This window comes from Bubalus kerabau, chromosome 13 (genome assembly GCF_029407905.1).
Source record: "Bubalus kerabau isolate K-KA32 ecotype Philippines breed swamp buffalo chromosome 13, PCC_UOA_SB_1v2, whole genome shotgun sequence".
Classification (NCBI taxonomy): Eukaryota; Metazoa; Chordata; class Mammalia; order Artiodactyla; family Bovidae; genus Bubalus; species Bubalus kerabau.
Window position 1 is genome coordinate 75,331,369 of NC_073636.1, and position 13,779 is coordinate 75,345,147.

At 53.3% G+C, this 13,779-nt stretch overlaps 2 protein-coding genes across 3 annotated transcripts; one reads left to right on the plus strand and one right to left on the minus strand.

The window, feature by feature from the left end:
- The first annotated feature begins 241 nt into the window (after window positions 1–241).
- Window positions 242–3,713, plus strand: UBE2C (ubiquitin conjugating enzyme E2 C). Of its 2 annotated transcripts, none has more exons than XM_055545130.1 (6): window positions 242–436; window positions 994–1,021; window positions 2,065–2,172; window positions 2,591–2,795; window positions 2,902–2,961; window positions 3,456–3,713. In XM_055545130.1, exons 1-6 carry the CDS (start codon window positions 336–338, stop codon window positions 3,512–3,514), a joined length of 561 nt encoding a protein of 186 aa, XP_055401105.1. In that variant the 5' UTR covers window positions 242–335; the 3' UTR covers window positions 3,515–3,713. The 2 variants fall into 2 exon arrangements, with proteins under 2 accessions (XP_055401105.1, XP_055401106.1); XM_055545131.1 differs by having other exon boundaries at window positions 243–436; window positions 2,065–2,151.
- A 5,299-nt stretch (window positions 3,714–9,012) lies between these two features.
- TNNC2 (troponin C2, fast skeletal type) lies at window positions 9,013–11,988 on the minus strand. The gene is made up of 6 exons (XM_055545132.1): window positions 11,885–11,988; window positions 10,219–10,273; window positions 9,929–10,072; window positions 9,740–9,854; window positions 9,421–9,557; window positions 9,013–9,190 (listed from the first exon to the last, which is right to left on the minus strand). The coding sequence occupies exons 1-6, from the start codon at window positions 11,885–11,887 to the stop codon at window positions 9,159–9,161; spliced, it is 486 nt and encodes a 161-aa protein (XP_055401107.1). The 5' UTR covers window positions 11,888–11,988; the 3' UTR covers window positions 9,013–9,158.
- Between the last annotated feature and the right edge of the window lie 1,791 nt (window positions 11,989–13,779).

Consider the following 13,779-nt stretch of genomic DNA (forward strand, 5'->3'; position numbering starts at 1 on the left):
CCACGTGGACGTCTTCTAGGCCCTTTAATGGTTGGCGTTTTCCAAAGGCGACCAATCTATTACAGTTCGTTAATCAATGACAGCCTCTTCTGCCAATCGCCAGTGAGAAACCCGATTCCGTCGCCCAATAGTAGTACGCTGGTAGGTGCGTCTAGCGGTTGCGCGATGACATAGCACTCTGCAGTGCCCCATTGGCTGGATCAAACCCAAGCGAGCCACTGATTGGTTAACGGTGCCGGAGGGTTACAATTCAAACGCCGGCGGGCGGGCCCGCAGCCCTGCAGTTGGAACTGTGAGCTCCGAGTACCGCTTTTCTCCGTCTCATCGCCGCCCGGATGGCTTCCCAGAACCGCGACCCAGCCGCCGCCAGCGTCGCCGCCGCCCGTAAAGGAGCCGAGCCCAGCGGGGGTGCTGCCCGGGGCCCTGTGGGCAAGAGGTGAGTGGTGTGGAGGTAACACCCGCCGAGCCTGGCACGCCCTGGGCATTTGGGGCCAAGAGGGAAGACTTCCGGGACCCCCACCTCCTCCTGGAACGGGTGAGATACGGGAGTTAGAGAGACACGCCAGAAGCTCTCCTGCTCTTAAGAGACACTCCCGAAAGACGACGGAAGGGGTAGGATCACTGCCAGGATCCTCTGTCAGTGAGCCGAGATGAAGATATTCCGGCGACCCTCGGTGGCTAGGCCGGAGGGTGGCGGGAGAGCGGGGTGGAGGAGGAAGAAGGGGAGAAATTGAGATCCGGAGAGAGACGCCAGAGAAGCAGATGGGGTTAAGAGTAAGCCAGATCCGTCCTTCGAGATCCTCGAATTAGGGAGGGTGAGGGCTCACTAGGACCCTCCTATGGAAATGGAGGTGACTGTTCCCCAGGTGAGTCCGACTTCAGGGTAGAGGAAAGCCTCCGTGACAGCTGCTCCAGAGAGACTGGGGTGGGAGAAGATACCTGGAGTCGTAGCCCATCCAGACTCACAGGTGACTCCAAGTACTCTTTTTGCAGGCTACAACAGGAGCTGATGACTCTCATGGTGAGTGACTGGTGCCCAGATCCCCAATTGGTCTACCCTTCCACCTCCTAGTCACTTATCAGTGGCTTCCTTTCCTACATCAGGCTCTTTGGTAGTCGTGGAGGTAAAAAGATGAGTCCACCTTTCTCTCTTTTGGAAAGAAGTTAATCCACCCCACCTACACACCTTTTCTCCCACAATCTCTACTCCCCAGTACCATCCCCCCAACAGTGAAGTTATACCTAAAATACAGCTCTTATACAAGGCCTCTCCTTGTCCTGGCTGGCCCTACTTCCCTGCCCTAAGGTTTGAAAAAACGGAAAGTGTTAGTAGCTCAGTGGTGTCCGAGTCTTTGCAACCCCATGAACTGTAGCCTGGTAGTCTCCTCTGTTGAGGGAACTCTCCAGGCAAGAATACTGGAGTGGGTAGCCATTCCCTTCTCCAGGGGGTCTTCCCGCCTTGCGGGCAGATTCTTTATCCCCTGAGCCACCAGGGAAGCCCTCAGGTTTATCCACACCCATCTCTCCATCCTTCTCAATATTTCTAATCCTGCCATACTTTGGAACGCTTCCTTCCTGGACTATGTTTTCTACATTAACCCTAGATACTCAACTCACATCCTTCAATGACCGTATTGTTCCTCTTCCCAGTCTGTGAATAGTTTCTGGGCTTCATATATAACCAGCACTCAATAGCATGTTGAGGGAGTTCCCTGGTGGTCCAGTGGACTCACCGCTTTCACTGCCTTGGGCCAGGTTCCATCCCTGGTCAGGGAATGAAGATCCCACAAGCCAAAGAACAGCCAAAAAAAAAATAGCATGTTGAACTGAATTCCCACAGCCAGCATTAAAGGTCCAGAGCTGCCTTCTGCTTCCCTACACAGCATCTCCTTTCTTAGCCTGGCAATGAACCTCCACAATCCCAGTACTCCCCTCAGGAAAGCATATCGGTTTGGCCTGGTTGCTTTACTTTGGATCAGAATGTGAGGTTAAGAGGAACGGGTTCACCGACTGGCTCCCCAGGAGCGAACTCTTCCAGCCCAGCATGTGTTGTTTCCTCCCCAGATGTCTGGCGATAAAGGAATTTCTGCCTTCCCTGAATCCGACAACCTCTTCAAATGGGTGGGGACCATCCATGGAGCCGCTGGCACAGTAAGTGCAGGGTTGGGAGAGGTGAGTGTGACTAAGCTGAGTCTGGGTAGAGGTGGGAAGTGAAATCCAAGTGCCAGGTCTGCTTCACGCCTCTTGCCCGGCAGGACACTCCTCTGTGTCTGCTGTGGTGCCCTGAGCTTGTGGCCCTGGTCACCCTGAGTACAGTGAGAGGCTGGGTTTAAGGCAGCGCTCTCCATCTGAGACGCGTACAGAGGACCAGACAGCAGAGACAACTGAGCGCACTAAGACTCGTGGGCCTTAGACCAAAGGATCACTGAGGACCCCACCAGATACGAGAGAACGCACCAGACCAGTTTCATGCTTCATCTTCTGTTGAGTCCTGATGAACTCAGGGGTCCTGGCAAGTCCTTTATGTGGAGCTTTGGCTGGGAACTGAGGCTCAGGGCGGGAGGGTTAATCCTCGAATCTCTCTCTCCAGGTATATGAAGACCTGAGGTATAAACTGTCCCTGGAGTTCCCCAGTGGCTACCCTTACAACGCGCCCACGGTGAAGTTCCTCACACCCTGCTACCATCCCAATGTGGACACCCAGGGTAACATCTGTCTGGACATCCTGAAAGACAAGTGGTCCGCCCTGTATGACGTCAGGACCATCCTGCTCTCCATCCAGAGTCTGCTCGGAGGTGACTGTCAGGCCCGGCCCCTCCCCCAGAACCTGGGGACCTGTCAGGACTCCCCCCAGGCCACCTCTCCTACCCACACCTGACCCTTCTTTTCCTCCACCTGCAGAGCCCAACATTGATAGCCCTTTGAACACACATGCTGCCGAGCTCTGGAAAAACCCCACAGGTAGGTCCTTCATCCTGAGGGAACCAGACCATCCCTCCCCAACCTTCAGAAGCTCCTTCAAACAACAGGAGGAATCCAGTGACTTGGGACTCTGTCCTGATGGCTTAAGGGGGCCGGGGAAGAGGGGGAGGCGGTAACCCACTTCCACCTCTTCCTTGATGTGCCCGGTTCTCTTGTTTGCTATAAAGTCAGAAAAACCAACCCATTCCACATTAATGGACCTTGGGGAGATTTTAAGTAGAAGACAAAGCTTTGTGCAAATGACTTGCTCTCTCAGGGCCCCTAGGCGCCTCCCCTGTCCCTGAGAGCAGAGCTACCCCCTAGAAGCAGAACCCATCCAGGAGACCTGTCTAAGTGGCCAGCAGAGGGTCAAGCTGTTGTGCTGGGAAACCCCTCCGAGCTCCCCAAAGTCCTCCGTGTGTATTCTTGCTGCTCTCTTGCCCACCTTACCCTCTGCCTCCATCAGTCACCAAGACCTGCCTGTTCTCTTCCAGCCTTTAAGAAGTACCTGCAAGAAACCTACTCAAAGCAGGTCTCCAGCCAAGACCCCTGACCTGGGATGTCCAGCTCTCCTTGTGTTCTTTTTTTTTTTCTTTTTTTCCTTAGGCGGTCTGTCCACGCCTCAATTTCTGTACAGGACTCGGTCTTATCTGTGGTGTCATTTTTGTTTTGTTTCTGTTTTTTAAGTTAAGTGTGGTTAAACCCTTGTGATGAATATATTAAATAAATACATTTTGGGGTTTTTATAGCAAGTTGCTGTTTTGTCATTACCCAAGGGTTGGAAGTGCCCAGGGTCGGCAGAGATCAGGTTTAGGATTTGGGTTCTCTGCTCCACAGCCCAGGGAGTAGAAACAGCTGATAGGCTGTAGGGCTGAGCAAGGAAGTGACAGGATTCCCTCCCTTGTAACCTGAGTTATTTTATGACTCTGCATCTGTTTTCCTCATCTATAAAACGGGTGTCACAAAAGGCTGGTTTCTGGGAGTTCCCTGGGCGCCTAGTGGTGAGGAGCCAATGCTTTCACTGCTGCAGCCCGGGTTCAGCCCCTGGGAACTGAGATCCCAGAAGCCACGCAGCGTGGCAATAAATAAATACTCATTTAAAGAAAAGCAAAATGCTGATCCTATGGAGTGGTGACACAGACCAGGAATATAGGTGTTGTCCCAGTTGTGTTGTAGATGAAGCTGAGCCAGATCTTTAGCCTGAAATGGAGCGATACAGTGTGTATGTGTGTATTAGAGAGGGTTGGGAGGAGGACCAGCTACCCACTTTATGACAGTAGATTTTTTGACCCTGAAGAAGGAGCAAGATGACATTCAGGTGACCCTACAGCCGGCCCAGGGTCTGGGGAGACAGCCAGGGGAAGTTTTCTGGATGAAGGTCATAAGACACCTGGCCCAGGTCCTCCACTGATGGTTCCATCTCCACTGGGGCTCATTCACCTGCTCCATCTCCCAGCATTTCCTCTGTTTGCTGCACCACTGGTCCAGAGCCCCAGCCCCTTGGGCCATCTTTCCACTGACCCACCACAGGCCTTTGGGCCCCTGGAAGGAAACCCCTGTGTTGACCAGCTGGGTCCCAGCAGGCTGAGGTGCTAGGCCCTGCCCAAGTCCTGCAGGAAGATCTCTGTGAGAAGCTTAGGTGCACTCCAACAAGGCCCGAGCGTTGCCCTGCTCGCCTAGCCTGGTCAACTGTCTGCAGCTGCTTGTGCAGGCCTGGGGTAGGGTAGGAGGAGGAGATAGCAGGGAGACCATCAGGAAGGTTCTCACCCACCTTTTTCTCTTAATCCAGCTAGCCCACATCCCTGTGCCCCGACCAAGCTGTCACATGTGGAAAGAACTGCGGTTGGAACTTAAATGTCCTCTGATCAATTTCTTCATCTCAAATTGTGCTGTTGGCTCTCTCCTTGGAGCTTAGACTCATGTTGTTCAATCTGCTGTGCATATAAACCTTCCTGGGATTTTATTTAAATACAAATTTTCATTCAGTCCATCTGGGTGGGGCCTGACGCTCTGCAGTTCCAATCGGCTCCCAGGTGGTATCATTGCTGTTGTCTAGTTAAAGGTACAGAGCTGTCTTCTCAAGGTGTGGTCCTTCCACGTGTCACCTGGATCTGGCTAGAAATGCAAGTTCTTGGCCCCAGTAATCTGTCCAGATGATTCTGATGCTCTCAAATTGAAAATCACCAGACCAGGCTTCCCTGGTGGCCCAGTGGTTCAAAATCTGTCTGCCAATGCAAGGGACACAGGTTCAACTCCTGGTCCAGGAAGATCCCATATGCTACAAGGCAACTGAGCTCATATGCCACAACTACTGAGCCTACACTCTATAGAGTCTGCCAGCCACTGCAGTAAGAACCCCAAGCATGGCAACTAAGAGTAACCCCGCTTGCTGCAAATAAGACCCAGTGCAGCCAGAAATAAATAAAATTAAAAAAAAAAAAAAAAAAATCACCAGGCCGGGAGATGTCTGAGAAGAGCAGCACTCAGAATCTGACACTAAATTGGTTCTTAAGTGCTGGCCAAGGTGGATAAGTCTTTGCCTGCCTTAGGAAGCCTCCTTATGTACTTTGCTAGATCATGGTGTCTGATCCCCCCAGATGGTCACGTGGCCTACAAGTGTCAGTCACAGAGACCCAACTCCACATTGTCATTCAGAACTAATCCCTCCAAGAAAGTAAAATTGCTTTATTGAATACTACTAGGGCTGCTAAAAGAGGAGGGAGTCAGTCTGGGTTGCTGGTGGAGACAGCTGCAAATAAAAAGAATGCCAAGCAGAGACAAATACCTGAGAGATGACATTGAAACTCTGGCCTCCACTTCACGCCTTGGCATCCCAGTGTCATGAGTCAACAAATCTTTTTTGTGTAACTCAGTTTGACTTCAGTTTCGGACACTAGCTCAGTAAGTATGAGAAGGTGGTCGTGGTGGTTGCTAAGTCGCTAAGTCATGCCCGATTCTTGTGAACCCATGGACTGTAGCCTGCTAGGCTCCTGTGATGATTGTCATTCTCATTCATTCAGTACAATGGTTGAGTGCCTACTAGGTAAAGGCCCTAGGTTGGGGGCTGGGGATAAGGCAGGGAAGAAGACACAGTGCTGTCCTCGAGGAGAGTGAAGTTTAGGGAACAGACAGACATATCAATGGGGCTTCCCAGGTGGCTCAGTGGTAAAGCCTCCGCCTGCCAGTCCCTGGATTGGGAAGATCCCCTGGAGAAGGAAACAGCAACCCACTCCAGTATCCTTGCCTGGGAAATCACATGGACGGAGGAGCCTGGCAGGCTACAGTCCATGGGGTCACAAAGAGTCAAACACAACCAAGCGACTGAACACATACACAAGCGAAGGCATGTCAATAGCAGGAATAAGTGGTGGTTAAAGTAGAACTGTGTTAGAATTCCTGATCCACTCCCATATTACTTGTACACACTTGGGAACTTAGAGCAAACCTCTCTGTAAAATGGAAATATTAGTAGCTACCTCATAGGATAGAACAGTGCCTCAGAATAGTGCCTGACACATAAAAAGCACTAAATAAAAGCCGGATGTGGGAGATCCCTGGCAGTCTAGTGGTTAGGATTCCAGGCTTCCACTGACATGGCTTGGGTTCAGTCCCCAGTCAGGGAACTGAGATAAGCCACGTGGTGTGGCAAAAAACAAAAACAGTGCTAGGCTCACATGCTGCTATGAGAACTCAGAGGTGAGTGAGGCACCTAACGAAGACAAGGAGGGTCAAAGAAGGCTCTTTGGAGAAGGAAATTGGGCCGTGTGGGAGGTAATAGGCAGTTCATGAAGCCTTGAGCAGGGCAGTGACATGATCAGATTTGGTTTTGGAAAGATCCTTCTGGCCACCGTCTGTCTAGGGAGTGAGTGGCTGGAAGGAAGTTTGCTACTGTTATCAATAGCCTGGTAAGCAATGGTGGTGACCTGAGTTATGACGCTCAGTGGGCTTGGAGAGGAGGGATGAAGTGGTAGGGAGACAAAGTGGCAGGGCCCAGTTAGTAAATTAGAGGTGGGAAACGAGTTCCAGAATTTCTGACTTGGGTCTCATCCCTGAGAAAGGCACCACAAGACAAGATGGAGGAGGGAGATTTATCAATTTACAGCAGAGCCAGTTTGAAGCACTCAGGACACCCAGAAAGAACTGTCAACAGGTAGTCTTACTCCTGTTTCCACCCCACAGCCATATCATCTAGGTCAGTGGTCCCCAGCTTTTTGGGCACCAGGGACCAATTTCATGGAAGACAATTTTCCACCGACCAGAGTGGTAGGTGGGGGGATGGTTTCAGGATGATTCAAGCACACTACATTTCTATTATTATTACATTGTGATAAATAATTATATAACTCACCATAATGCAGAATCAGATCATCAGGCATTAGATTCTTGTGCAATCTAGATCCCTTACATGCATAGTTCACAGTAGGGTTTGCACTCCTTTGACAATCTAATACTGCCACTGATCTTACCCAACATGAAGCTCAGGAGGTAATGTGAGCGATGGGGAATGGCTATGAATACAGATGAAGTTTCAATCCTCACTCACTAACTCACCTCTCACCTCCTGCTGTGTGGCTCACTTCCTAATAGGCCATGGGCTGGTACCGTACCTGGTACTGGGGATTGGGGACCTCTGATCTAAGTTATCATCTATATGTCTGGGTAAGATGGTTGGATGGCATCACCAGCTCAATGGACATGAGTCTGAGCAAGCTCCAGGAGTTGGTAATGGACATGGAAGCCTGGCATGCTGCAGTCCATGGGGTTGCAAAGAGTTGGGCATGACTGAGCAACTGAACTGAACTGTGAACTGATATGTCTGGGTACGTCATTCCACTCGGGGTTAGTTTCCTCAACTGTAAAATGGAAATAAGGGCATCTGTCCCTGGGGTTGTGTGGATAAATGAGACAATGAGCAGCACACAGTAGGCACTCATAGGGATGATAACTAACCTCCAGCACTGCTCCTGGCTGGAAATACCATACAGGAAACATGAATGAGACAGAAAGGGGAGAAGAAAACACGGAGTTGGAGAGAGAGAGCTAGAGCGATGAATAAGAGTTCAATGTTTTAAGATGATAACAACATTACTAAAAGGATTTACGGTATGCTGACTCTGTGCCAGCCTCTGTTCTAAGCACTTGGTACACATTAACTAGTCCTTCCAACCCTGTGAAAGTGAAAGTCACTCAGTCCTGTCCGACTCTTTGGGACCCCATGGACTGTACAATCCATAGAATTCTCCAGGCCAGAATATTGGAATGGGTAGCCTTCTCCTTCTCCAGGGGATCTTCCCAACCCAGGGATCAAACCCAGATCTCCGACATTGCAGGCGAATTCTCTACCAGCTGAGCCACCAGGGAAGGCCAAAGATATGTACTGTCATTGTCCCCACTTCACAAATCAGGATAGGGAGCAGAGAGTGGTTGGTCACCAGCAGTGAGGATTCAGACTTAGATTTATCAAAGCCAAACTACCACTGCACCTAATTAGCTTCAACCCGATTCCCACTATCATTGTTTCCAAAAGAGCTCTGGTCGCCAGAGTGCAGCCAGTCAGCGCACGGATCAAGGAAGGACGCGATGGTATCTGAGCTGGGTCGTGGTATCTTGGAGATGGCATCTGAGCTGAGTTGAAGGATTTGCCAAGGCTTTAATAAGAGGAAGAAGGGGAGTCCAAGGAGAGAGAACAACGTGTGCAAAGGCCCGAGGGCTTAAAGTGCACCCCACCTCCAGAGCAAGAGAGAGAGGTCGAAGCCTGTTGAGGGGAGGGGCAACTGAGAAGAAGGGGATGGAATCTGGATTTGATTCTAGAAGCAGAGGGGACCCTGGAAGCGCCAGGCGCCACACAGCCCCTCAGCTAAACTGTCACGCACGCTCAGTCGCGAAACTTCCGAGGGCACGGAACGCCACCTCGGGTTCCCGGGTCCCGCTGCGCTCGGACCCGAGGACGCTCGGGCGGCTCCAGCCTTGCGGCGCCCTGGACGGTGGCCCAATCAGGCGGCCCCGGACACTCGATCCGTCCCGGTCCTCCCCTCTACTCAGGCCACGCGCTTTGCAATGTTTCCTTTTATTCCTTCCAGACACATCCCCAGAAGGGGCCGCGCCTCCCGCCCGGGGCGGGGGAACGAAAGCGGCTGGGGGCGGTGCCGCCCACGCCCGAGGGCCGCACGGTGTCGGTGGCTGCAACGGCCGACGTCTTACTGCACGCCCTCCATCATCTTCAGGAACTCTGCGGGAAAGGATACGGTGGGGCGCTCACGAGTCTCCCCGCGGCGGACTAGACCGGGTCCCGGGGTGGGGCGGGGGACCTGCCTCTTAGACTGGGCGCCGGGCTATTAGCGGATGCATTGCACAAAACCAGCCCGCAGGAGGCGGGGAAAAACCTGGCCCCGCCCCGCCCTCAAGGCGGAGGACGCTCCCGTCCCCGCGCCCGGGTCCCCGCGCGCCCCAGACCCTCACCGTCGAAGTCAATGCGGCCATCGTTGTTCTTGTCCCCGTCCTTCATCAGGGATTCGAGCTCCTCGTCTGTCACGTGCTCCCCGGAGGCTCGGAAAATCTCCGCCAGCTCCTCGGCGTCGATGTAGCCGTCCGCGTTCCTGCGGGCGTGTAGGGCCGGGGCGGGAGGGGGGCGCTCAGGACCCGCAGGGGCGAGCCGCCCGCGCCACGCCCGCCGCCTGCACCCCCATCCGCCCCCACCACCACCCCCAGAACCTTCGGGCCCTGCGGGCCAGATTTAGACTGCTCCGCGCCTTGGCTGCTCTCAGGGCCCCCGACGCACCTGTCGAAGATGCGGAAACACTCAGCCAACTCCTCCTCGGTCTTGCCCTTGGCGTCCTCTTTCATCTGGCGCACCATCATGACCAAGAACTCCTCGAAGTCGATGGTGCCGCTGCCTGAGGGGAGCGGGTGGTGAGTGGGCCCGAGCCCTGGCTGCCACGCCCCCCGCCCCCGAGGGCCGCCGGCTCACCATCCTCATCCACCTCCTCGATGATGGCGTCCAGCTCCTCTTTGGTGGGTGTCTGGCCCAGCATCCTCATCACGGTGCCCAGCTCCTTGACGCTGATGTCCCCGCCGCCGTCCGCGTCGAACATGTCAAAGGCGGCCTTGAACTCTGCCAGGGTGAGGAGGGCAGAGGGCCGAAGTGAGCCTGGTGAGACTGTCAGCCTCACATCCACATACTGTCTCCCCGCCTGCCCAGACACTCCAGGTTCCCCGGCACCCCGCCTCCCAGCAGCCAGCCCGCCCACTCCCACTCACCAGCGATCATCTCCTCGCTGAGGTAGGACCGGGCCTCAGCCTGCTGGTCCGTCGTCTGCAGAAGACACGGGCCATCAAAGAGTCGAAGGGACAGCCCGGAGTACATTCCTGCCTTCACCCCGTTCTCCTGCACCCCCATTTCTGTACGTGCCCCCTAAGTCCCTGCAGAGCAACAGCTTCCAGTTGCCCCACTCTGGGCATGCCCCCACAGCACCCAGCCCCATTTTTGAAGAACTGGGGATTATGTCTCGCTTTTCTATCAGAGATCAAGTCAGGACCCCCCACCCCATGACCTTCCACGAGTCATTAAATGTACCTCATTCCCTCATCTCTTCTCAGCAGCTTTTCTGGGATCAGCTGGAATCAGCCCAGTGAGAAAAAGGCTTTGTAAAGTGCTAGCATGATTCCAGCATGGTTTTCCAGTTTCCCCTACCTGCTCATCACACTTGGTACTTTAATAGTGAAATCACTCGGTCGTGCCCTACTCTTTGCGACCCTGTGGACTGTAGCCTACCAGGCTCCTCTCTCCATGGGAGTCTCCACGCAAGAACACTGGACTGGGTTGTGATTTCCTTCTCCAGGGGATCTTCCCAACCCAGGGATCGAACCCGGATCTCCCGCATTGCAGGCAGACACTTTAACTTCTGAGCCACCAGGGAAGCCCGGTACTTTAATAGGTGCTCAATAAATGTTTGCGGTCACACAAATAATAATGTGACAGAAAGTTACTGAGTACTGACCAAGGGTCAGGCCATAGACCAGGCACTGGTACCACCAAGGAATCAGGCACATTCCCTCCCTCAGAACTTGCAGAGACAGAGGGTGTAAGCTTCCTTCGGACGACTCGGTCACTGGAGTAAATACCACCCGGTGCTGGGCAGAGTGGGATGTGGGCCTTGAGGGGGTGACAGATGGCTCTGGAGAGTTCCGGTCACATCCAAGCCCAGCCACCCAGCTGGGGCTTTGGACTGAGGCTGGTGGTGAGGGAGTGCTGAAGCATCCTAGGAGTCCTTTGGCTGGCTGGCCTGTCCTCCCTGTCTCCCTCCTTCCCTCCCCCTCCCCAGTCCTGAGCCAGAAGGGCAGACTATTTTTAGTAAGGCATGGGCAACAGCAGCTGCCCTGCGGGTCTAGTTACTCCTTGAAGAGAAGTGGGGAGGGCTCTCGGAGGAGAAGCACAGCCTCAAATCCCAGCCCCTCTCAGGGAGGCTGACATCTCTCTAACCCTGCTCTGTCATCTTTGGCCCCTTGGAGCTCTGGGGGTCCTGCTCCTGAGCAGGCCTCCTGTCTTCCAGAGGAGGGCTTTAGGAAGGCTTCCAGCCCATCCCCCCACCACCACTCACTGCTTTGCTGGATAACCCCCTCTCCACCATGAGGGAGACAAGCTAAGGCCCACTCACAATCCCCTGATCCACACTGCTAGAAGCCTCAGAAGATCTCAGGGAACCAGCAAGCCTGGAGGATGGGCCCCTGGAACGTCCTCACAGCCCTCCCCTTCCAAAACAAGTCCAAAGCCCTCTTCCAGCCTTCCTCCCAGACACCGGCGTTCCAGGAGCCTTCAGATTCCATCTTCAAACATCCAAGTGACTGCCCCACCAAGGACCCAGATCTGAAAGATGCCCAGAAGAGCTCCAGTGAGGGCAGAGAGGAAGTCCCTGCTGGTGCTTACCATTTTGCAGGTCAACCTGGACTCCCACTCTAGGTCACCTTCTCCGTACTCCACCACCCAAAGATGCCCTGGCCCGCGCTAGCCCCTCAGATTTGTAGGGGCACCCTCTCCTCCCACCTCCCTGCTCCCCAGGACCGATGCCCTGGCCAATCAAATCCTGGGGTCAGTGAACCACCCCCTCCCAGAGTCCTAGCCCATTACCTAATTTAGCCAAGGGCCCTTGCAGAGAAATTTAAGCCTCTGAGCAGGTGGCGGGCTTGACGTCCTAGATTCTTGTGAGGAGAACCCGCCCTGCTCTGCCACTCCTAGTGAGCCCCCCCGCCCCACCCCCAAGAAGCACGCTTGCTCCAAGATGGGTGAGGAAGATCAGGATAGAGGAAAGAGAGGCAGCATAGTAGCATGGAAGAGCACAAGCCTTGACGTTCAAAACCCAAGATCGAAGTCCTATCTCTACAAGTTGTGCATACGTGGGCATGTGGCAATGCCACTCTGAGCTTCAGTTTCCTTGTGTGTGAGATGGAGACAGTCATAACCTTCCTCCCAGAGAAACCATGGTAAACGGGAGCTTGGGTTTAAGTCACTGGGCTTGTGCCAACTACTTAAAGTCAGTGCTTTGCAAGTGGAGTGTTTTGTATTTGAATCAGAGACCAGAAGGGGACGAGACAGGATGAGAGGAAATTGACAGCCACAGTTACTGAACCTCTGCGACATGCCACACATGTGCTAAGCGTTTTAATCATCTGATCTCACCAGTACTCATCCTGTGAGGAAGCAACTATGGTTATTTCCCTTTTTACTGGGGAGCTTTGTAAATCATAAAGCTCTATAGTCACTTTGGGGATTCTTATTCATTCTGACTGACTGAGGGGAAGTTGGGGCAGACGGTCCTCCAGGGACCTGTCTGGAGGGAAAAATGAATAGAGGGGTCCAGGAAACGGGGTGTGCACTTGGAAGAGAAATAAACATTGAAAGTAGATTCTTCTCTCAAGCTTACCTTGTCCAGGAAAAGAGGTTTGGGGATTAACCTTTTTAGGGGGGGAGGGGACCAGGGAAGGTTTCACTAAGTAAATGCAGGGACAGCTGGCCCTTTGCTGGAGCTCGGGGAAGAAGTCTGGAGGAGTTCAGCTGGCCTCCTAGAGAGTGAAGGGGTGGGTGGATCAAGTCAAATCCAAAGGGAGACCACCCTGAGAATCCACGGGGTCCACCAGGGTGTTGGGATGGGCAACATTCATGGACTCTCATCAAGTAACAGAAAGAGCACGATGATGACTAAACACAGGGGCTGGGGCCAGGGAGAGGGGGCTGGACACCAAGGAAGGCAGACGGACAGTGGCAGCTGGGCTGCCTTCTTGCCCTACATAGATATTCCCAAGGAAAGCTCAGTGGAGCCAGGCCAGGCTAAATAAGGCCTCCCCCATCCAGGCCCAGGGCCAAAGGGTGATGCTCTCCAGGGGGTGCCTATTTGGACACAAACATTGGAACCACTTGATCCTTTAGGAACAGAGTATAGACAGTATAGAACTCCCAGCAATCCTTTGTTCATTAGTTTGTTCTTTAATTTATTCGGGGAAATAGATAAGGTCCAAACTCAGTGTGGCCAAGCAAGGTCCCACTGACCCTTCCATTTTCATTCCCACCTTACATGTGGTTCTGCTCTGGTTCAAGCTAAAATGCAGCTCCAAACACCACCCTTTATAGCCCTCCAAGCCCTTGCACATGTAGGTTTGTTGGTGTTTTTTTTAATATTTACTTATCTGGCTGTGCCTGGTCTTGGCTGAGGCATGTGGTACATTCCATCTTCATTGAGGCATGCAGGATCTTTAGCTGTGGCCTGTGAACTCTTAGTTGCAGCATGTGGAATCCAGTTCCCTGACCAGGGATTGAACTTGGGGCCC

Coding starts and splice junctions, on each gene's coding strand:
- TNNC2 (XM_055545132.1), bottom strand. Junction 10,073..10,218: donor CAGCGAGGAGATGATCGCTG/GTGAGTGGGAGT, acceptor TCACCCTGGCAG/AGTTCAAGGCCGCCTTTGAC. Junction 9,855..9,928: donor CGAGGAGGTGGATGAGGATG/GTGAGCCGGCGG, acceptor CGCTCCCCTCAG/GCAGCGGCACCATCGACTTC.
- UBE2C (XM_055545130.1), top strand. CDS start 336: ATGGCTTCCCAGAACCGCGACCCAGCCGCCGCCAGCGTCGCCGCCGCC. Junction 2,173..2,590: donor TAAGTGCAGGGTTGGGAGAG/GTGAGTGTGACT, acceptor CTCTCTCTCCAG/GTATATGAAGACCTGAGGTA. Junction 2,962..3,455: donor GCTCTGGAAAAACCCCACAG/GTAGGTCCTTCA, acceptor GTTCTCTTCCAG/CCTTTAAGAAGTACCTGCAA.